Raw genomic sequence first — 20,990 nt, forward strand, 5'->3', positions numbered from 1 at the left:
CGACCTTTGGTGGTTCTGGTCCAGGTTCAAATGCTCTTAAATGCTACCACCACGCATGCCATGTGCTAGAACTTCCATAGAACCCAGCTAAGAAGTATTTATTAGTAGAAGGAACGCTCCTCTGGCCACGCTGATGCCTTTGTCTCGGCAGGAAGACGAGCAGTCGGCACGGGAGCGGGCGGCCGAGTCGCCGCCGCCGTCGTCCTCCCGGCGGCGTCCCCGCAAAGCCGTGGTGGACTCCTCTGGTCCGCGGCTGGGCGCGGCGGAGACGCCGTTGCTCGGCGCCTCCGAGCCCCTCCCCCCGAAACTCTTGGTGCGCTTGGCAGGAGGGGGGAGGGTGGACTCGCGCCCCCCTGGCCCCCCGGCACCCCCGGGTTCCCGCGCGCTGCGGCTTTCCGGGGCGGGGATGGCCTTCTACGCCCCGGGCCCGGAAACATCCGTCTGAAATGGGACGCCGCTTGGAACTCCAACGTGAGTGAGGGGGGCGGGGTTATCTCAAGGGGGGGGACCATTTATTTGTACACGCGCTCCCCCATGTCCATTTGTGGGCGAGAGAGAGCGCTTCTTCATACGTAGGTGGCCAGCTTACGCCCTCATGACGTGGTATTTTTTTTTCTGTCCAAATCTTGCCTGTTCCTCTTCTATTTTCTTTTTGTTTCTTTAAAAAAAAAAAGTATTTATATGGTATATGTTTGGGAGACTGTGGATGGAAGTGGAAGTTTATATATGTATACATACATCGATGTATGTGTGTATACATGTGTATGTGTATATATATTTATACATATGTCTGCATATATGTACACATATATATATTTTATACACGTGTGTGTCCCATTTTTGTTTTGTTTTTGCATTCACAATGTCGTCTGGACAAGTAAGGGCTTCTATATAGCTCCGACCTTTACGTTTGTATGTAATGTATGTATTGTATGTATGTACGTATGTATGTACGTATGTATGTATGTATGTATGTATGCCTGCCTGCATGAAGATGCCTGCACCCAGCGTATGTTTTGTACGTCACACACCTTTGCCTTACGGGTCAATCACATAGCAGCAGGCTAAAAGCCAAAGGTGTAAAAAAAAAAATTATAATAATAATCACTACAAAAAGTAAGTCAAAGAAAGGGATGTATTACGAAGCCTTACACCCGCCTCCACGACCACACACGCACACCTCGTACTATTAGGATGGGTTACAATACGGGAGAAATAGAGAGAAAGGAATGTGCAATTTTGTGGCCACCATGCCTTAATTTCCACATACCTGCTCGTCATGGGATCAATCATCTTTCCGCTATCTCACCTGTTGTGTCCTCGCACGTCTTTGCATGCGGGATTTCTACTCCAAACTTTTATGGCCACGTGGCACACAAAGGTTGAATTAGGGCCACGCCTTTACTACAATTTTTATTATTTGAACTCTTGTCTTTGAGCCTAACATTCTAACATTCTTCTTCTCTTTGGCTTTAACTCAACTTGATTCTTGTCATGTGAACTCCCAAATTCCACAGAGCCCCCCCTTTCTTTGGGTTGGGCGTGGCCCTAAAGATGGCGTTGTCTTTGACCTCTGGATGATTTTGTGTTCTTGTACGATATGCAAATATGAAGGTCAAGTCCGCGTTCCTCGCCGCGGACGGACGAAGGCACGCCGCCACTTTTGACTTAAAACGGCGTTTGCGCTGCTCTTCGGCGGGAAGACTCAAAATGGGCGGCGACTTCGCGATCAATCGATAGAATGTCAAAGTTGAAAACTCGACCCCCACGCTGTCCTCCAGCCGACGATTGTAGCTCATTCCCAGGGAGGACACTTTATTTTTCTACACCTCGCCACATCTCTCCACGGGTATCCATAGATTTCATATATAGAAAAAAGTAGTACTTTTTAATGTAGATTTTGGATATGTGAGCATTTTCGTAGCTTTGCGCTACTCTTCCTCACGCGTTATTTTTCTAAAAAGATTGTCGTGGGTGAAGTGACCAAAAAAAAAAAAGTGGGCAAATTGGCCTCCGTCTGGAATGGTTGCATCTCACCAGCCTTTTTTCTCGAATGTCAAAGCCGCGACGGGAGTTGAAAATGTTGAAAATGTCGCCGCCGCCATCGTCTCCGAGCACGGCGCGGTGGGCGTTCTTTACGTAGGTCACGCTCATCTTCCGTACAGCACTGTTTGTATTCATTATAATATATATAAATATATATAACCGGTTTGAGACTTTTTTTGACAAAGAAATGTTTTTTTTTTCCTTTTAGAATCTATTTTGCAAGCCTGTCTCTAGCAAATTAGGGTTAAATGCACTGTATTGTTATTTTTGCTTGGAATAAAGAAACGGTGAAAAGGTGAGTGCCACTGTTTTTTTTTTTTTTGCTTAAATCCACTATGGAAAAACTACAGTAATCCCTCATTCATGGTGGTATATTGGTTCTGATGTTTTGTTGATGTGTATTTAATATTTTTTGAATTTTTAAAAGCCTGTCTGTACTATTATGTTGACAAAACAGTTCATTGCACCGTACTTTGTTGTGAAAATCTTCATATTTAAGGCTACATTCTTGCTTTTTGAATGGCCAAAGTGGCTTCCACACAGAAGTCTTATTACAAGACGTCAAAATCCTATTTTATGTTGTTTCTCCTGATGCAATTTCACGTCTTTCCCGCAAGGTGTCACTGTCGTGGCGTGGCCCTGCTCTCCTCCTCCCACCCTTTTTTTTCCTTTTTTTGTCTGCGCAGGTTCCCAGCATCCCCTCCGAACGCTAACGTGGCCGCATCATCATCATCCACCTCCCGCTCCGACTCCTCCCCATCTTCTCCATCATCTCCATCGTCGTCATCCTCCCTTTCCCGTCACGCCTCGGCCTCGGACAAGCCCCGGCAGCCCCATCTGAGGGCGCCTCCATCATCCTCCCCCTCGCAGACCCCGTGATCGATTTCATGTTTCAAAGAAGACGAGTCCTTCTATTGGGTTAGCCCCTTGAAAGCATCCCCCACTCCTTCCCTTCCCCTTCCCCTCATCGGCTGTAGCACGGCGTTCTCCCCGAGGAAGCGTCCGGTAAAAGCAGGCAAGCTGTCTCTTCTCCCCAGGAAAGCGTCTCCTGGCTGGGCCGCCGGACTCCCGCTGCCCCTCTGGAGGATGATCCTGTGGATGAAAACGGAGGAGATGGATGTGGGGGAGCTGATGGAGAGGCTGAGGACGGTCGCGAGGAGTATAGGTGGGCCCACCCACTCACACACACATACACACCCATGTAAGGATACAAGGATATCTAATAGCCTGTGTTTGTCTCTACATTTGAAAATGATAGCATCATCATCATCAATTATCAGCAAATGTAAAGATGACATGATGACCTCCATTTTTCAGAGGTGGAGCCTAAGAGAGCAATGCTCTCTGACCACCATTGGGGGTTAGTGATGCACTATGAAATGTATAGTGAACGCCTTAAATATTTATTTGTGTATCCTTTTCATACATTGTTAATATGGTTATTAGAAATCCTTGCCCTACACATTTAGCAGTCACAATATCAGTATGTCATCAGGCCCCATTCTACCTTTGCGAAGATAGTCATGCTTATTTTTTTAATGTCTAGTAATGGATAGGGGATTATTTATTGTCTTTTTTATTTATTTAATTTTGAGACACAGTATATACTGCAGTGTCTATATTTATTAAGTACATTATTCTATGTATTATATGGTATTTGTGGGCTTGTTAATCAGTTTAGTACGCTAGAATAATGTGTCTTTTTCTAATGGCGAGTGGAGTGACTCCGCCTCCTTGCTTACATTGGCTCTGATGCATGTACAATTGAATACAAAAAGATATAATACAGGCAGGTGAGCGCTACCCTTTTGGAAAAACAGGTCAGACGTGAAACAATGAGGAGATGCCCATAGTTTTGTGACAGTAAACAAGCCAGGTTGTTGATAGAAATGTTGTATTACTTCAATGGAAGCCATTGGCTTATTTTGTTCATTTTCTGGACTTGTATTGTCATTTATAAATCCATTGGATAGAGATGAGCTGTGGCTACATGAGGAAAAAGCTAACGATGATGTCATGAGAGAGAGAAGGAGATGGTGGCCAAAGAGAGATTGCGGAAAGTCCCCACAGATTAGCCTCTTTTACCCACTGTAGTAAGTCACACTTTTCCCTCAAGTGCCACTTGTATCTTTTTTTTTAATCCCCCCACTCTGACCTAGATTGTATCTAGAGATCATTATTTGACTCTTATCTGTAAATGCTGGTATGTAGAGGTACCACTGTTAGTAGATCTCCAGGAGTGCGTCATTTAGCTTTGTCAGTGTTTTTCGTTATATGGGCCGAGGCAGATTAGTAGAGGAGTGGAAGAATATAATTAGCCCGGGCAACAGAAGGGGATTTGTTCTGGGCCGGCTGCCGTCTTCTCCCGGTGGAAAGAAAACGGGACACTTGGGATGAGGTGCTCCATCCACCAGACAAGACACCTCCGCAGAGGTCTTGCCGTCGTCCTTTTGCGTTTAGGTTCCCACAGAGAAGCCCGACTTGGGCGGATTTGCGCCATGGCGGAGGTGAACGGACGGGGCGCCATGCTGGGAAGATTGACTTTTTAGTTAAAAACCCGCAGTGCCAAAAATGTCTCTGCACGACTTTTTGCGCGAGGGCGGCGAGGCCTCGTGCCGGATCATGAACCGCCTCAGCCTTCTGATCCAGAACTTGGACATCTCGGGACTGGGATCTCCTTTCCCCTTCAGTCCGGCCAGTCGCAAGAATTCCTGGAAAGATTGGGACGGTAAAAAAGGAGCTTTCCAGTAATTTAACTTGTGGAAAAATGCTCGTATTTTGGCATAGAAATGTTGCCTTATTTAGAAGAAAATTGATGATATGAGGGCCGTAGAGGTGAGCTTTTTACGGATGTTGTTGGCTGATCTGTTGGCTATTTTTTGGCTTACTTTGTTTCTTAGTAGGATTAAGAAAAAAGGTTGTTTTGGGTCCGATGTGGCTTATCTCAAGATGTTTTGCCGAGCTCTGGTTTGTTGTACAGTAGTCAAAAATGTCAACAAGGTGGCGATTTGAAGTATCCAATAGGGCCGTCAGTATCCTCACACACATCTTTATGAGGCCCGCATTGTGTGCGAGCGTGTTTGCGCATGTGCGGGCGAGTGCAAGGCTGTGCTGCATCAACAAACGGCACCAGCATACAAATCTGGACGTCTGCACAGCACTTTTTTGCTGTCATTTGCGTTTTTAGCCGCAAGCGCGCCAGCTGCTCGCAAGGCGAGAAAGGGAAAGAAAAAGGCTGGCCCGTTGGTGTTTAGACTCGGGGAAACCTCCCGTCTTGTGGTCGTCCTACTGCTTAGGAGCAAAACATGGTGAGGAAATCCAGGAGGAATGCTTCCAAATGGGAAAATACCATTCCAATGGTTACCCTTAAGACACGTGAGTCAAAGAACATTTTTTGCTGTTTTTCGGTGTTTTTTTGTAATTGACGGATGCTTTTTTTGTCGTCAATTTTGTCCTCGTTTACGTCTCGTTGAAAATTGATTTTTTTTGTACTTCTATTAGAAAAGAAAAAGACTACTGTAGTATGAGTAACTAAAAGAAATGCTTAGAATTGCAATACAAATACTAAAGTAAAACTGTTATGTTTACATTGCAGCAGGAAGGACAAAATGTAATCTACACCACTGGTAAAATCATTGAAAAATGTTTTTGATAGGCTTTGGTGCACCCCAAAGTAGATTGCACCCTGGGCGGTCGCCCACATTGCCCTAAGCAAAACCAGCCCTGACCAACTTTTGTGTTCACCTTGTTGTCGTTGATTTTTTGCGACATGCATTGATGTCATTGGGCGGATGTCACGTTTAACTAGTCGTATAAGAAACCCCATTTCCAAAAATAATCAGTAGCCTTTGTTCAAAGTTTCCAGCTGACTTTGGAGTCCACTTGCTACAAGTCACTGAACTTAAATTGTCACATTGTAGTCCATTAACAGTGGCCTTCTTTGACGGTGACTTTAGAATTAGCTCTGAGATTTAGTGATAATGGACTCTTTTCAGGGGTGTAAAACAAGGCCCGAGACTGCCAATTGAGAGCGAGGACTCTTTTTAAATGGGCCGGTCAGAATGGAGCCTTTGTACGTTTAGGGAAACTTCCTTTCAGAGATAATGGAGCCCAGTGGAACCGAGACCACCTGACCTTTGTCCTCCTCCTACCCCTGTGCTCCACCATAACAGAAAAAAATTGGGTCGACTTTACTTTTTTAAGGCCCCCAGCAACTTTATGTTTATGCAATAATACTGATCTGATGAACTTTATGCTGTTTGAAACTCAATTTTTTGGTCATAAATTTGGAGATGCTAATCCAATAATCCATTTTTTAGGAATTAACTGATGTTTAGGAGCTGTTAAGCTAGTCCAGACCCCATCCCGCCGATTCATTTCCCTGCCTTTTATGATGAATTGTTGTTGTTATGTAACTGTAACTGCTCTGTTGGTCAGTGGTTGCGTTTCATCAGTGGGTGTGGTCACTCAATTGTCCTCTTTAGAGAGGAAGAGGTTACACCGTTACAGGTTTCGGGGCGGGCGGGCTGGATTCAGACAGCAAGGATTCATGTATTACAAGCTAGCTTTTGTCTGCCATAGGGGATTGTAACCCGAGTTAGCCGCGGGAAGTTCACCGCTTTAGTACGCCGCTTTGAATGTGGAGGCCAGGGCTTAGCGGGGGATCTCCCTGAGAGCTCACCTGTTGTCATGACTGGAGGAACAAGCGGCGCAGTCGCCGACACGGAATGGATGGAGACGCGGCCAGTTCGCTCCTGTTTACGGATGTTGTGTTGGACTTTGGTTTGTGTAACCATGTGGAAGTGCCGTGTGTTGGCTTTATGGAGGAGTCCTTCCAAATACGGGAGAGAGTTGTGACTAAAGGCGAGGAAGAAAGTCAGATGGCGTCCTGTTCGGGATCAGACCAAGAAAAGGTGGAAAGTTGGACTCATGTACGCATCTCCTTGGAGGAGGTTGAAAAATACCACCGCTTTTCCTCTTATTGCCAGTGGTTGCGTGGTAAGTTGGCGCCGTCGTCCTCGTTGATAGACGTCGCTCGGAGGCTTTTTTGTGGCGTGTGGTGGTCGGGAAAGACGCTCCAGGTGTGAGTGACCGAGTGACGTCGGAAACAAACGTGAGAAGGAAGCAAGCTAATCCCCGCCGTTAAGCCTGTTAAAGCACATTAGCCCCTCAAATGCCAGCTGTTAGTTTCAATGTGTTTGGACATATGCGTCGTCGGGACTCTGGCAAATTGGAGCTTGCTTTGTTGATAAGGCGGGGAGAACTGGGTTTTATTTGTTTTGCCTCTTGCTTTACTTTAATTTAAAGGGTTCTACAGAATAGTGCTCACTTGGATCGATATGTCACTTGTATTGCATTTGCTGTCCTGGATGCACGAATTGCAAAAAACACTATTGTCAATATATTTGAGAAAAAAAATCAAAGCCAAACCAATGCAGTTCAAAGAGCTTTTAGACCAACGTGCTTTGCAGGTGGATTGGATTTTCAAGGGGAATGTCCGCGGGCTAAGGTGTGCTTTTGTTTTGAGCAGTCAAAGACAGCAGCAGAATACTCGGCTTGTTTTCAGGAGCCATGCTCACATTTTCAACCTCCTCGAGGCACAATTAGCCGTTATCGTCCGAACGCCAGTCCCGCTTTATGTCGAGCTTGAGCCTTTGGGTTGTCATTTGCACGCACGCCCTGGCCGCAGGAAAGTCTTTTAACGACATGCTTTTTTTTATGTCTTCCCGACAGATGAGATCATGCAATTGGACAGCAGCCCCCTCCGTGCTATTGACATTGCACCTGAACTCAGGCGGCAGTTTGCTTTTCTATCAGGTAAATATATATGATCATTATAGTTATAGTCAAATCATTAATCATAAATACACTCTCGCCCTGGAGAATTGACTTGGCATTTTTCCACTTGCTTTTAACATATTTCATCACAGGCAGTGTTACAATCCAATGCGCATCAGCTTTTATTTTACATTTGCATAGTGTCCATGGCTTCTTTTCTGTTGTTATGTTAGGCCATTGTTTGGTATTCAAATGTATCCGTCTGTAAAAGATAGCGCCGTAGTTTTGCTCCTCCTTATCTGGCCACAAAGAGATTTTCAATCTAGTGTGCATGCAATATTTCATTTTTTAACAAAACATATCCTATTCACGCCCCCGTCGGAAAAGAAGCGTCTTCCATTTTGCACTTGGAACCATGACTGCGCGTTTCCTGTTGCCATAGCAACGAGAAGAATCAGCAAATTGAGATTCCGGGCACATTTCCTGATGCGAGCGGGAAAACAAAAAAAATGGGTCACAGCAACGGCAGCTGGGATTTTAATATGAACTGGAAAATGACTCTGCGTTATTTCCTCTGGATTTTGCTCGATTTTAGGCTCCCGGTTAACTCCATGTCCAATTTTGATGGGCCGGCCTGTACATTTCTGGTCAAAACTGGATATCTAACGTCAGAATTTCAGTCCTTGCGATGTTTTTGTTCAATACTTGATTTTGTCTATTTGTTTGTGCTCAGGTGGCCGAGGAGACAACGGCAGTCCCATCATCATTTTCCCAGAATTCCCGTCATTTAACGAGATCACGGAGCGAGAATTTCACAATGTGCTGACCTACCTGACAAGCGTACCCAGGTCAGGCTCCGTCAGGGCCGCTTTTGCCGTTCCGTGGGAACGTCTGACGGATATTTCCTTCCTTTCTTCTTTTTTGCCAGCCTGCCATCCACGGACGTGGGCTTCATCCTGGTCATCGATCGGCGGCAGGACCGATGGGCGGCCGTCAAAGGGACCCTGCTGCGGATCGCCGTGAGTACACGCTAAGAATACTTACTACCTGGCACCGTAAACCTCAGGGGGTGCAACTCAATGAATGTAAACATTGGACTATCTATATCAGGTGCTACAAAAAGACTATCTAGAAAGCCATCACACTTTCTTCATGTTAGCCAGCCAGTAATAGCGCCTCTGCTCTGGTGATGGTGCAAATCCAAATTTGACCAAAAGTGCAATGTAAGTGCATGCATGTCATTCTTCGTGAATCCTGAAAGTCTACAAGTCTAAAATGACCGCTAATCAGAAGAAGAGAGTGAATTATGTGCGTGTTTTGGCCTCCAATTTGCCGGCGCTTTTGACTTTAGCAGCAGATGATGACATGAAGCGTGCCTTGTTCTCTCATATCAGAGCGTGACATCAGCCTGCTATCAGAGCTTTAGCCCCACCGTCCCAAATCCGCCCGCCCTCCCTTTGGTTCAAAGACCTGTCGCTAAAGTTGGGTTTTTTTTGAGGGGGAGGCTCGCTCAATACGGAAGAGAAATGGAGGGTGGCCACCTTCCAGAAAAGCCAAAAAGATGAAACCCATGATTTCCCAGCAAGCCATTGATCGTGGAGGCTCTTCCAATGAGCTCCATCTATCCCTCTCCTTACATTTATATCCCACAATGGCCATTTTGTCTCGTTGTGCAGCGGCTTAATGGAAATTGTGATCGGATTTATCTTTTTCCGAGCCACCGTCGACACAGCTCTTGTTCCTATCCTAGGGAGCCTTCCCCGGAAACCTGCAGCTGGTTCTGGTCTTGCGGCCCACGGCTCTCTTGCAGCGCACCCTCTCCGACATCCTCTTCAAATTCAACAAGGATGAGTTCAAGATGAAAGTGCCGGTACGAGCCCCCCATTGTGTGTGTGTGTGTGTGTCAGTGTGTGGAAGTTTTAGTCATGGCGGGGTGCTTTGTGTTTGTGTTCCAGGTGATCATGCTGAGTTCGGTCAGTGAGCTTCACTCGTACATTGACCACACGCAACTGAGCCAAGAACTGGGCGGGACGCAGGCGTACTGTCACGAAAAGTGGATCACTCACAGAACCGTATGTACTCATAGTGGCGGCGACAAAAAACATACCACAGACATTACTCGTACCGGTCAATATCGCATAACATTGTTTTCATCTGTACGTCAGGCCATCGAGGGTTTTGCGTTGATGGTGAAAAAGATGGCGCAGGCCTTGCAGTCGTTTGGCGCCGAGCTGGCCGAAACGGAACTCCCCAACGAGACCCGGGCCACCGCCGAGCTCTTGAGCCAACATGGCTGCAAGAAGGATAAGATGAAGGTGGCGCTCAAGTCTTAGCCATGTGACTAGACTTTTAAAAGTGGTTGATTGACCTGGACGTGTTTTTGTTCAGGATGATCTGCTGGTGGCTCTCAGGCAAGGCAGCCGCCTCTTGGAGAGCATCAACGAACCCCTGATGCACAATCCCGACCACAACATGAACCAGGACGAACTGGAGAACCTGGCAACCGTACAGAGGTGAGGAGCAAATGTACTATGGCGGACAGACCGAGGCAGAAATTGCCCAAATTGGGTCTCGAAATAGAGTTTAAAAACATTTTTCATATCGTCATCTCTCTCTCCTAGACTGTTGTCCCAGTTGGATGAAACCGAAAGGGCTTTTGACGAGTTCTGGGCCAAGCACCGGACCAAACTGGAGCAGTGTCTTCAGCTGCGACATTTTGAGGACGACTACAAAGAGGTTAGCTCACGTCGTTGGGGTCATTTTTCGGGCTTTTCCCCCTTAACGTGTGGTGTAATTTTTTGCTTTCACAGTTACGGCTTTTGCTGGATCAACTGTCTGAGAAATTGGACACCTTCTCCGAGGTGGGGATCAGCCCCGCCCACGTGGACCACACCCTCAGTGGTCTGGAGGCCTTCGAAGAGAGAGTTAACGTAAGTCAGCTTATACCTGCTCATGGTGATTGTTGCCTATCGACCGAATTTGTTTGCGGTCCGTAGGAGGTGCTGGAGCGAGCTTTGGCTTTGGCCCGCCAAGGCGACGAGCTCATCCAAAAGGCTCACTACGCTCAGGATTCTATCGCGCCCAAAAGCGACGAGCTGCGGACCCTCTGCCGGGAATTGAGCGCCGACCTGAAGGCAAAGAAGGAGTTGCTCCTCCAAGTCCGAGAACTGCATGGCCGCCTGGAGAAGGTGAGCCCACCGCAAAACATTGTAAACGCGGGGGCTTTTCTTCAATTGCCTTCCTTCCTTTCTCCGTGGAGGCTTCCAAGTGGTGCGACGACGGAATCTACCTGCTGGCCTCTCAGCCCGTGGACAAGTGTCAATCGCACGAGGGGGCGGAGTCGGCCCTACAGGAGTTGGAGGGCTTCCTGGCCGACGTGGGCCAGAACCGATTGTCCGAGCCCGGCGACGTCTTGGCGGAATACGAGGCGGTGTTGGACCAGCAACTCAGGGTACGCACGTAGGGAACTGAGAGGAGCTTTTTTGGAACGAGTGGTTGACGAGTCGGTGGCTTTGCTTTAAACCAGGACCAAGTAGAGAAGGTGTTCCACAAGCAGGCGTCCATGCGGGAGATGTTTGACAAGAGAAGGCTGAGCCTCAACAAGCTGGCGGCCAAACAGACCAGGCCGGTGCAGTCGGTGGCCCCCAGACCCGAGGCCTTCATCAAATCGCCTCTCAATTCGCCTTGTAAGTCTGGAGCGATAAAAAAAGCCAGCCTTTGCGCTTTAGAACTGTGGGTGGTGCTTGGGTCCATTTATCCAATAAAATATGCTGATTCTTTTCCTTTTCTTCTGCAGCGCAAAGAGGTAGTAAACTGGATCGAAGCCACTCGGAAGGAAACCACGCAAGCTACGAAAAAGTGGGTGAAGAGCTAGCTGACTTTATCTTGCCATGCTTTCACAATTTCTCTCTCACACTGTCTTTTTTTGTCCTCAAAAGGGAGACGAACTGCTTCACAACGGCGAATGTAAACGCAGGCACGGCTCTCTTTCCGAGGAAGAAGAAAACCTGGCTGTGCTCAGAAGGTGAGACTGTCTTTTTGGGGTACCTTGGCGTCCCGTGGGACTCACGGACGCGTCTTCCTTTTTGAAGGCACGTCATGAATGAGCTGCTGGAAACGGAAAGGGCCTACGTGGAGGAGCTGCTCTGTGTCTTGCAGGTTCCTATTTTCCTCTCAATATTGTCCTATCTCCGCCCGATGTGCGTCTCACAAGCTTTTGTCGACGGCAGGGTTACGCCTCGGAAATGGACAACGCCGCCATGGCGCATCTCATCCCTCCCCACCTGCAGAACAAAAAGGAGATTCTGTTTGGCAACATGCCGGAAATTTACCATTTCCACAAAAGGTGAGGGGGAACCTTTTATTCATCCTTTCATTTGGACTGGGAGGGGCCAATGAAGGTTCCTTCATTCACCCCTGCTAGTCCATCAAATGGATGGGGCGTTTTAGTGCCTCCTTGTGGCGAGTAGATGAACTGTTTGGAAGCCATAAATGAAGCCTTGAGCTAAAGTCCCCTAAATTTGTTCTCAGGACCTTCCTCAGGGAGTTGGAGCTTTACGCCGGATGTCCAGAATTGGTCGGGAGATGCTTCCTAGAACGGGTGAGTAAACAAAATGAAGAGGCGGTGGGCGCCATTTAACGCGGCGTGTTGGTCTGGGCGTAGATGACGGACCTGCAGATCTACGAAAAGTACTGTCACAACAAGCCTCGCTCCGAAAGCCTCTGGAGGCAGTGCTCCGACTGCATCTTCTTCCAGGTATGACGCCCCCCGGTGGCGCGCTGGGGTCTCGGGATAGACGACTTTATTTGGCGCTCTTTCATAGGAATGTCAGAAGAAGCTGGAGCACAAACTGGGCTTGGATTCCTACTTGCTAAAACCCGTGCAGAGAATCACCAAATATCAGCTACTCTTGAAGGTAATGCAGAGTGCCAATGTGGACGGCTTGAGCTGGAATTTATTGTTTTCTTGTTGTTTTTTTCCCGTCAGGAAATGCTGAAATACAGTAAAGGTTGCGAGGGCACGGATGACCTACAAGAAGCTCTGGCCTCCATTTTGGGCATCCTCAAGGCCGTCAACGACTCCATGCATCTCATCGCCATTACGGGATACGAGGTGACTACATTTTTATCCGTTAAATGGCTACTCGGACGTTTGGTCGCCGGACGTTTGACGACACGACTTTTTTTTTTTGTGGTTGTGCCGCATGCAGGGCAACCTGAGCGAGTTGGGAAAGTTGCTGATGCAAGGTTCCTTCAGCGTGTGGACGGAACACAAGAAAGGTCACGCCAAGGTCAAGGACCTGGCTCGTTTCAAGCCCATGCAAAGGCACATCTTCCTGCACCAGAAGGCCCTGCTCTTCTGCAAGCGAAGGGAGGAGAGCGGCGAGGGCTACGAGAAGGCCCCCTCGTACAGTTTCAAGCAGTCGCTAAGCGTGAGTTTCTCTTTCCCGCTTTCTCGTCCTGACGCGAGCTGACCTGTTCCACCCCCCGACAGATGAACGCCGTGGGCATCACGGAGAATGCCAAAGGGGACAATAAGAAGTTTGAAATCTGGTGTAATTCCAGAGAAGAAGTCTACATTGTGCAGGTTAGGAATCCAAATCCGAAGGGCCGTCAATCATCCGACCCTGACATCCACGTGCTTTTTTTCCAATCCAGGCGCCCAGCCCCGAAGTAAAGACCACCTGGGTGAAGGAGATCCGCAAGGTTTTGACCACTCAGCTGGAAGCGTGCCGAGGTAAAGATAGTCAGACATTTGTAGATGATACGTCAATTTTTCCACGCGTTCCATCCCATGGTTGCTGTTTACATAGTACAATAATACGTACTTTTAACGTTCTTTGGATAAAATCAGAATCGGGGCTCGGAAACCTCGATTTCAAGATGTTGCTTTTTTTTCTTCAAAGCAGCGCTAAGCGGCGTGGCGGCCCCCCCGCCTTTTCTGGCGGAGGCGCTCCAGCCGTCTCCCGCCGTCAGGTGCCTCCTGGCCCCCCCGCCCCTTCCAAAGTCCAAAGAGGAGCTCGGAGAAGATCGAGCTTTTTCTGGTGGCAACGTAATGAGAGCTTCTTCTTCTTCTTCCCTTGGCGATGGCGGCAGACAAGCACCATGTCTGTCCATTTTTAAATCTCGCCGCAAAGCCAATTTTTATTCCTTGGCTTTTGACACCATTTGATTGGATCATCCTGTCCTATTGTTTTTGATTTTTTTTAGGGATGTATTGTCTTGATTTTTTTGTACTTTGGCACTTTGGTTTTTCTCATAAAAGTGCTATTCGAATAAAAAAAATGAGTTGAGATATAGTTGATCAAGAATTGATCCTTTTCAGACTATCTGAAGGAAATTTGCAGCCCTTTTCATCCCTTGACAATCTGCCCATGGTATCATCGTTGCTTGGGGAAATAAATGCCGGTAGAAAATGGCGTCTACTATAAATGTTTATCTTTCTTTCTCTTCTTCAGAAGCAAGTCAGCAGAGGTTGCCAGATCAGGTGATCCAAGGTCAGATCCCAGACCATCAAAAGTAAGACTTTGGCTCTTTTAAAAAAGAAAAGATTTACAATTGAATGCTATTTTCTAATGACAATTTTTTGTGTCAAGCAGCAGTCCTTTCAAGAGGAGTCTGAAGAAAGACGACAGGAAATCGGAGCAATGCGTCCTGGATTCCAATTCTTCTTTGTCCAAGTCATCTGGCAAAGGTAATTTCTTTTGTATTTTGCGTGCATGCTAATGAGACCTTTGCGCCTTTATCCTTCCTTTTTTGAGTGTCTTTCGACTTACCTTTGCGCCTCTTTTCCTTCCTCTATTTTGTATTTCCTTCCCGTTCTTTCCCTTTTTTTTGTCTGGCATTCCATTTTGGGGTGGGAAGAGCGAGCCAGCAGCCCGACCTCGGACCGAAGCGCAGCCGCTAAAAAGCGCTTTACTTTGCAGGGCTTCAGTAACCTCAAAGCTCAGAAAGGTACATTTGATCATTTTAGGCCTTTTCGGGGAAATGTAGCATTCAAAATACTTTTTTTTAGGGCTCAAAAATACCTTCATAAGTCTACTTCATGTATTTTTCTATGCCACCACCATAAAATAAGTACTAGTTTATGTACTAAAATATTGCTGGTATGTAATATATAGAGTGATACAATCATCCAGGCTAAATAGAAGAAAATAATTTAGCATTTGTCTCACTTGATGGACCCAAAAAATAAAATATGTAGACCTAATACATTTGTCAAGATGTATTCTAAACAAAGTTGTACTTTTTACACTCTTTGTGGCCTTTGTGGTCTGCTATTGTTCTACTTTTTGTTCCAAAGATTTGAGCAGAAAGCTTCTCTAATTCTCTGCTATTTCCATTGAATTATCAATCTGCTTGTGTAAATAATGGCAGATATTGGTTATTGATTATGAGGCAAAGGCCAACAAGCGTGCCTGCTTCTTTATACCTCCTCCACAGAAGCGGCAAACACTGACGATAAAAGCTTCACGTTGCCCATCAGCATTCTGCTGTGTCCAGGTATCCATCCATCCATCCATCCAGCACAGCAATCTTCCTTCCTTAGTCGCGTCCTTGGCCGTGTAGTCCCTTCCCTCTTTTAATTCTCTGCCTAATTTCACAAATACCTCAAAGTCACCTTTTGAATCCTTTTTTCTGACCCGTGATGCTGATCAATAGTGTTTTCCATTGTAGCTATGCAACGTAGAAGAGCCTCAGTCTGGGTATTTTTGGCTTATCCATGTCAGTTAACGTCCCGTCCATTATTTTCAGGATCTCCGCCCAGCCCCGACCACAAGACCAAACGCCAGAGCGACCCCACGCCGTTTGGCTTTAAGGGTAACTTTCAATGAGCTTTTGTCTTTTGTCAAAGGTAAAGTTTGATTTGATGTCCCCTCAGGCTGGAACAAGACGTCGTTGTCCATGGAAGCCTCAGAAGAGCACGAAGGCTATTCTAGCGGCGAAGATCCTCTCAACTCGGACGCCGAGGAGGACAACGCCAAGAAGCTGGTGAGCCTTGCGCGCTTTCAAAGTCATTTAGAGGGAATTTTGTCCATGGCAGTTTTCACGTGGATTGCTTGCCTGTCGTCTGGCGTACGCTGAAAGATTTGTGATACTTTTTGTCAACAGAGCGCCGGCAAATACACGGCCACGGCCGACTACGCCAAAAGTTCCACCCGAGAGGTGGCGGTGAAGAGCGGAGAAGAGGTGCAGTTGCTCCAAGAGGGACAGGACGGACACTGGTGAGCCATATTGACCGTCCTTTTTGAATGGCCGACCTCTGACCTCCGGCCGGCCTGCGTTCTCTGTTTTGATGCAGGTTAGTGCGTAACCTAAACACCTCCACGGAAGGATGGATCGCCGCGGCAAATTTGCTCAGCCTGCTCGTCAAATCCAAGTCGTGCCATTCGCTCACCAGCTCAGGTACTCAAAAAAAAAAACTTATTTCTAGGTTCATCAATGATTATACTTTAATATCATTATAAAACCACACTGGCAGACATCTATATAATAACAATTAAGGTAGGAACTCCAAAACAACTCCATTGGAAATGAAACAAACAAGCCTCCATTTGGAACCAGGACTCAGACAAATTGAACAAGCTCTTATACAACAAATGATTAAATGCACACATAAATATATAAAATAGTATTACAGAATAACTTCAACAGTCGCACTAGCCAATGAAAGGGAAGAAAAAAAAATAAATCATACCTGAGTGAGTAAGGTTGACCAAAAAATGCCAAATGTAGCACTGTATTTTTCTTTAAAGATGAGCTTTAAATGAATAATAATAATGTGTGTGTGTGTGTGTGGTCATATTAGAAGGCAGCGGCGCTTCAGGACACCTGAGCACGTCCTCCAGCAGCAGCGAAACTTGCCCGCCCTTTGCCGACGTCAAATCTTGAGCTGGACGTCGAAACCGGCCGGCGCCACTTCCTCGCCCTCCAAAGTCTGGCGGCCACCCGCCAGCGTGGTGAATGGTCGGATGGATCCGCCCGTTCAAACCAGCATATTTTATTAATATGGCCGCCGCCGACAGGAGAATCCAAATAGTCGATGGATGGTCGCGATGACGAGCTTGACCTCTTAGCGAGCCCAAGCCAGTCGGCGGGAACTCATTCATTCAAACACGTCAGCACATTTCCAAGGTATTTATTTGTAAAGGAGTAAGTACGGGAAAACACAAAGGTTACTACTTTAGTCACTTTTACTTGTCAGATGTTATTTTTTTAAACACGTGTCCGTCTGTCCTTTGTCATTGCCATATTTTTCCACCATTTTGTGTTCCGTGTACACTAGCGTCTACAAAATGACAACTTGAAAGGTGATTTTTTTTTATATCGCCATAACTTATTCCTTTTTGTGCTCTTAATGTATAGATATTGTTCATTCAATCCTGTCATCAGATATTTATGATCGGAGCTGCTATATTGTACATGATGTACGGTGACTTGTTTCTTTTTTTAAGATGTGTATTTTAAACAAAAAACGGATGTTCATGAACTCGTCTTTTGTTGTTTGTGTGTGCGAGGATAGCTATTTCAAATAAGTACTGTTGAAAACAGTAGATATTTAGATGTTAAACTTTCTCTCATGAATATAAACATCCGAGTACCGACCAAGGCCAAAGAGGTAGACTCTATAGTGTACACTGTACAGCATAGGAAATTCTGCCTGCCCCTCCAATCGGATACTTTGAGCGAGACCGGAATGAAGTCGCCCAAGTGAGTGCGCAAAGGTACGTCAAGTCGACTTTAGGCACGTTTTGTTTTGCCCTGGCTTAACTTGACTTTGACTTTTTTGAGAGCAGCCAAGTTGGCGGTGGATGTGGACGGCCCTGACGACGTGTGATGCGAGTTTGATGCCGTGATGGAGGACCTGAGCTCCCCGTTGGAGAAGCGTCACTTTCGCTACAACAAGCACCTGTGCCTCACTAAAAGACGAAGCGGCGACGTCGACAGCAACACTGACGGTCAGTTCATTCTCCACACAAAAATAACAGCGGCCTTCGTCCTCCTTTTTGTCACTTCAAGACAATGAAAAAAATAATGAGTCCATGGAATAGCAAGGAGGTGTATTGATCATTTAGCTCAAATGGGAGAGCACCTGCTTACCATGTGAAAGGTAGTTTGTTCGATTCCCGTCACCCTGATCTCCATATTGTCACTATTAAACAAACAGAAAAATAATTAGCTGCTGTGCAATCGAAGTCCGTGACCTCCAAGTTGTAACTTTAACTTGAAAAAGAAAAAGACTTAGCCAGTCCACGGCAAGTTAGGATGGTGAGTTGGGTACTTAGCTCAATAGAGTAAGTGCTTGCTTACCATTCAAAAGGTGATGGGTTCAAGGCCCGTGTCCTCTGATTTGACAATTTAACCTTAAAATAGAAATAACTTAAACATTCCACAGCAAGTTGAAGTGGTGGGTTGTACACTTAGCTCAGTAGGGAGAGCACTTGCTTACCATGTCAAAGGTTTGGGTGTCGTCCTTACAGCTCTGGGGTCCTAGGTTCAAATCCAGGTTGGTCAACCTGTGTTAAATGTGCATATTCTCCCTGGATCAAGAGCAACACAGTATAGGGTGATGATCGCTATGCGTACCAAGTATCATTTAAATGTCTACAAGTAAAGAAAACAAACACGAAAATGCATGTCATCACAATTTAAATATTGTGCAATACTGTATTTTAAAGGATTAAAGCCCAACCAAAAAGTATTTATCAGCACCAAAACACCCCCCCCCCCAACTAATGCACGTTATGATGAAAACAATATTTTTCTAAACAATGGAAGCCCAATCATCACGTATTTAAAGCCCCGCCCCCGTCCCACCCACTGACTAAAGCGTGTTATTATAAAAATAACAAAACAACATCTTTTTTTTTCTTCTAGTATTAAAGCCCCACCAAAAAGCATTTACAGCCTTCCCACATACACACACACTGACTAATGCAAGTCACTGTGAAAACAATTTCTATTTGTTTTGTGTCTATGTTCAATAGGCGCGGCCGACGTCAGAGTTGAAATAGTCGACGTCAAACCCAAAATGGCCGATGCTAATGCACGGGCGTGCACCGTGCCGAGCTGCTCAGAACTGACGATTTGCCGAAGAAAGCTTGACAAACTTCTCACCGGACGATGCAGCACACTCAGTATGTTGTCGTTTGGGAATTTCGAAGCCCCATTTCTCATCTTATCAGTGATTTTTGACGGTAACACGATCCGTTGGCGTGATGTAGCCATGACCGCAAAATGTTTGCTAACAAAATGGCTACATTGTGTTAGCGATCGCTCGCTCTTTGTTTAAAAAGTAACCATTCCATTGTGTTTTTCAGTCCCTCAACGAGCCCAAACTGCTGGGAAACATCAAGAATGTGGCCCAGACGACCAGAAACGACCAGAAAGGAGCAGCTTGTCGACGCCATGACAGTGAGTGATTTTGAAATGGTTCTGACTTTCTTCATCCACATTTCACCGTCAGCGTTCAGTACTCAAGGCTTAGCGCAATTGGTTCGTTTTCCATTGTGATACATTCAAATTTTGAATGACAACACGAACTAACTTTTTTAAAATAGCTAAAATCTGTGGATAAGTCACCCACACAAATGCCATTAGTGGATGCGTAAGGACTAAAAAGTAATCCCTCGATTATTGCCCTTAATGTAGATCCTGTGATAAATGAAAAACTGCAAAGTAAGGTTATTTCATTGAATTTAATTTAAAATATATAGTTACTATAGTGGCAAGTTAAGGAGTAACCTCCGCTTGTGAGTTTCAATGTTGCTTTTCACATTTTTCAGAATTTAAAAAAATAATCTGCCATGTAGTGGAACGTGAAGGTTGAAGCAGTAATATTTGATGGATTAAATAAATTATGTACTTTTACCCCCATTAAATGTGGTTTTGACAAAATACAAGTGAGGCATTTATTCAAACACAGTGCAGGCGTCATTTTTGCCTCATTTAAACATATGGTAAAATTAAACATTCTTGGCGTGAGAAGACAAATGAAAGCTTTTTGGGATATTATTTTTTTAAGAATGAATAAATTTGAAATGATTGACTGAAATACTCAAGGCAGAAGTAGGCCCCAAATGTTTTGTTTTCAAAAATAAAATATCCTAATCCCTTAACTTTCTTAAAAACCTTTTGATTTTTAAGTGTATGACAAAGTATAAGTGAGGCATTTATTCAAACATAGTGCAGGGTTCATTTTTGACTCATTTAAACTTAAAAATTCTTGGTGTAAGAAGACGTAAATGAATACATTTGAAATGATTGACTGAAAAACTTGAGCCAGTAGTATGCCCAAGTATTTTGTCTTCCAAAATAAATTACCCTAACCCCTTAACTTTCTTGAAGACCTTTAAATGTGGCATGACAAAATCTATGTGAGGCATTAATTCAAACATAGTGCAGGAGTCATTTTTAACTCATTAAAACATAGTGAAATAACATTTTTCTTGGTGTAAGAAGAGAAAAACTGCTTTTTGCTAAGAATGAAAAGGTTTGAATGGATTGACTGAAAACCCAAGGCAGAAGTATTTCCCAAGTGTTTTATTGTTTCAAAATAAAAGCTCTCACAAAATTTCCCCAATGTGGGTAAAACCCTACTTGTGAATGTTTTTACTTAACTTTGTGTACTAACCCTTTTTTTGTTTTTCAGAATTCCACTCAAGGACCTGGTTTTCTGCCTATGAACAGATAGCCTCAGGCACCCTCAGTCTGAGATTTTTCAAAATAAAAGGTGAGCTTTCTCCAATGGTTTTCTATTTAACTTTGTGTATTGACCCCTTTTTTTGTTTTCCAGAATTCCACAAGGGGACCTGGTTTTCTGCCTATGAACAGATAGTCTCAGGCACCCTCAGTCTGATATTTTTCAAAATAAAAGGTGAGCTCTTCCCAATGTTTTATTATTTAACTCTGGGTACTAACCCCCTTTTTTTTGTTTTCCAGAATCCACCAGGGGGACCTGGTTTCTGCCTATGTACAGATAGGCTCAGAGCCCCCACGTTTCACGGGGCTGGAGGGCAGGCGCGAACCAGTCTATGAACTTTTTCAAAATAAAAGCTGAAACCTTTTTTTCCAGATTTCCACCTGGTGACAAGAGGTATTACTTCTTTTTTTTAAGTTTTTCAAAATAAAAGCTTTTAAATGTATACATGTTGTGTCTTCATGTA

At 45.3% G+C, this 20,990-nt stretch overlaps 2 protein-coding genes and 1 long non-coding RNA gene across 15 annotated transcripts in view; 2 read left to right on the forward strand and 1 right to left on the reverse strand.

Annotated features, from left to right (window-relative positions):
* LOC144204521 (phospholipid-transporting ATPase IH-like) overlaps nucleotides 1–2,873 on the forward strand; it is a 17,278-nt gene extending 14,405 nt beyond the window's left edge. For 5 of the 8 annotated variants that reach the window (XM_077728561.1, XM_077728563.1, XM_077728562.1 and 2 more), the window contains one exon: nucleotides 152–1,383. In XM_077728561.1, the coding sequence (XP_077584687.1) occupies nucleotides 152–445 (294 nt within the window). In that variant the 3' untranslated portion in view covers nucleotides 446–1,383. Of the gene's footprint in view, nucleotides 1–151; nucleotides 1,384–2,732 lie in introns of those variants that run through there. The other 3 variants (XM_077728567.1, XM_077728565.1, XM_077728566.1) reach the window with 2 other exon arrangements.
* LOC144204522 (guanine nucleotide exchange factor DBS-like) lies at nucleotides 2,819–20,969 on the forward strand. Of its 6 annotated transcripts, none has more exons than XM_077728570.1 (38): nucleotides 2,819–2,964; nucleotides 3,084–3,211; nucleotides 7,780–7,863; nucleotides 8,558–8,672; nucleotides 8,753–8,843; nucleotides 9,575–9,694; nucleotides 9,780–9,896; nucleotides 9,990–10,139; nucleotides 10,213–10,337; nucleotides 10,446–10,560; nucleotides 10,635–10,754; nucleotides 10,821–11,012; nucleotides 11,084–11,275; nucleotides 11,351–11,510; nucleotides 11,621–11,682; nucleotides 11,763–11,848; nucleotides 11,916–11,982; nucleotides 12,054–12,169; nucleotides 12,355–12,424; nucleotides 12,488–12,580; nucleotides 12,648–12,740; nucleotides 12,812–12,937; nucleotides 13,035–13,256; nucleotides 13,319–13,411; nucleotides 13,483–13,561; nucleotides 14,283–14,343; nucleotides 14,424–14,518; nucleotides 15,580–15,645; nucleotides 15,707–15,816; nucleotides 15,937–16,049; nucleotides 16,127–16,230; nucleotides 16,634–17,549; nucleotides 17,622–17,783; nucleotides 18,813–18,962; nucleotides 19,146–19,239; nucleotides 20,477–20,557; nucleotides 20,621–20,701; nucleotides 20,767–20,969. In XM_077728570.1, exons 2-32 carry the CDS (start codon nucleotides 3,133–3,135, stop codon nucleotides 16,714–16,716), a joined length of 3,399 nt encoding a protein of 1,132 aa, XP_077584696.1. In that variant the 5' UTR covers nucleotides 2,819–2,964; nucleotides 3,084–3,132; the 3' UTR covers nucleotides 16,717–17,549; nucleotides 17,622–17,783; nucleotides 18,813–18,962; nucleotides 19,146–19,239; nucleotides 20,477–20,557; nucleotides 20,621–20,701; nucleotides 20,767–20,969. The 6 variants fall into 6 exon arrangements, with proteins under 6 accessions (XP_077584696.1, XP_077584695.1, XP_077584694.1 ...); XM_077728573.1 differs by lacking the exons at nucleotides 2,819–2,964; nucleotides 3,084–3,211 and adding exons at nucleotides 6,413–7,044; nucleotides 14,689–14,778; XM_077728569.1 differs by lacking the exon at nucleotides 2,819–2,964 and having other exon boundaries at nucleotides 3,076–3,211.
* LOC144204526 (uncharacterized) lies at nucleotides 16,627–18,597 on the reverse strand. Its single transcript, XR_013327907.1, has 4 exons — nucleotides 18,275–18,597; nucleotides 18,136–18,188; nucleotides 17,926–17,977; nucleotides 16,627–17,837 (listed from the first exon to the last, which is right to left on the reverse strand). It is a non-coding gene; the product is annotated as an uncharacterized LOC144204526 (long non-coding RNA).
* Nucleotides 20,970–20,990: the final 21 nt, after the last annotated feature.

The sequence above is a fragment of the Stigmatopora nigra genome, chromosome 11 (assembly GCF_051989575.1).
Source record: "Stigmatopora nigra isolate UIUO_SnigA chromosome 11, RoL_Snig_1.1, whole genome shotgun sequence".
Classification (NCBI taxonomy): Eukaryota; Metazoa; Chordata; class Actinopteri; order Syngnathiformes; family Syngnathidae; genus Stigmatopora; species Stigmatopora nigra.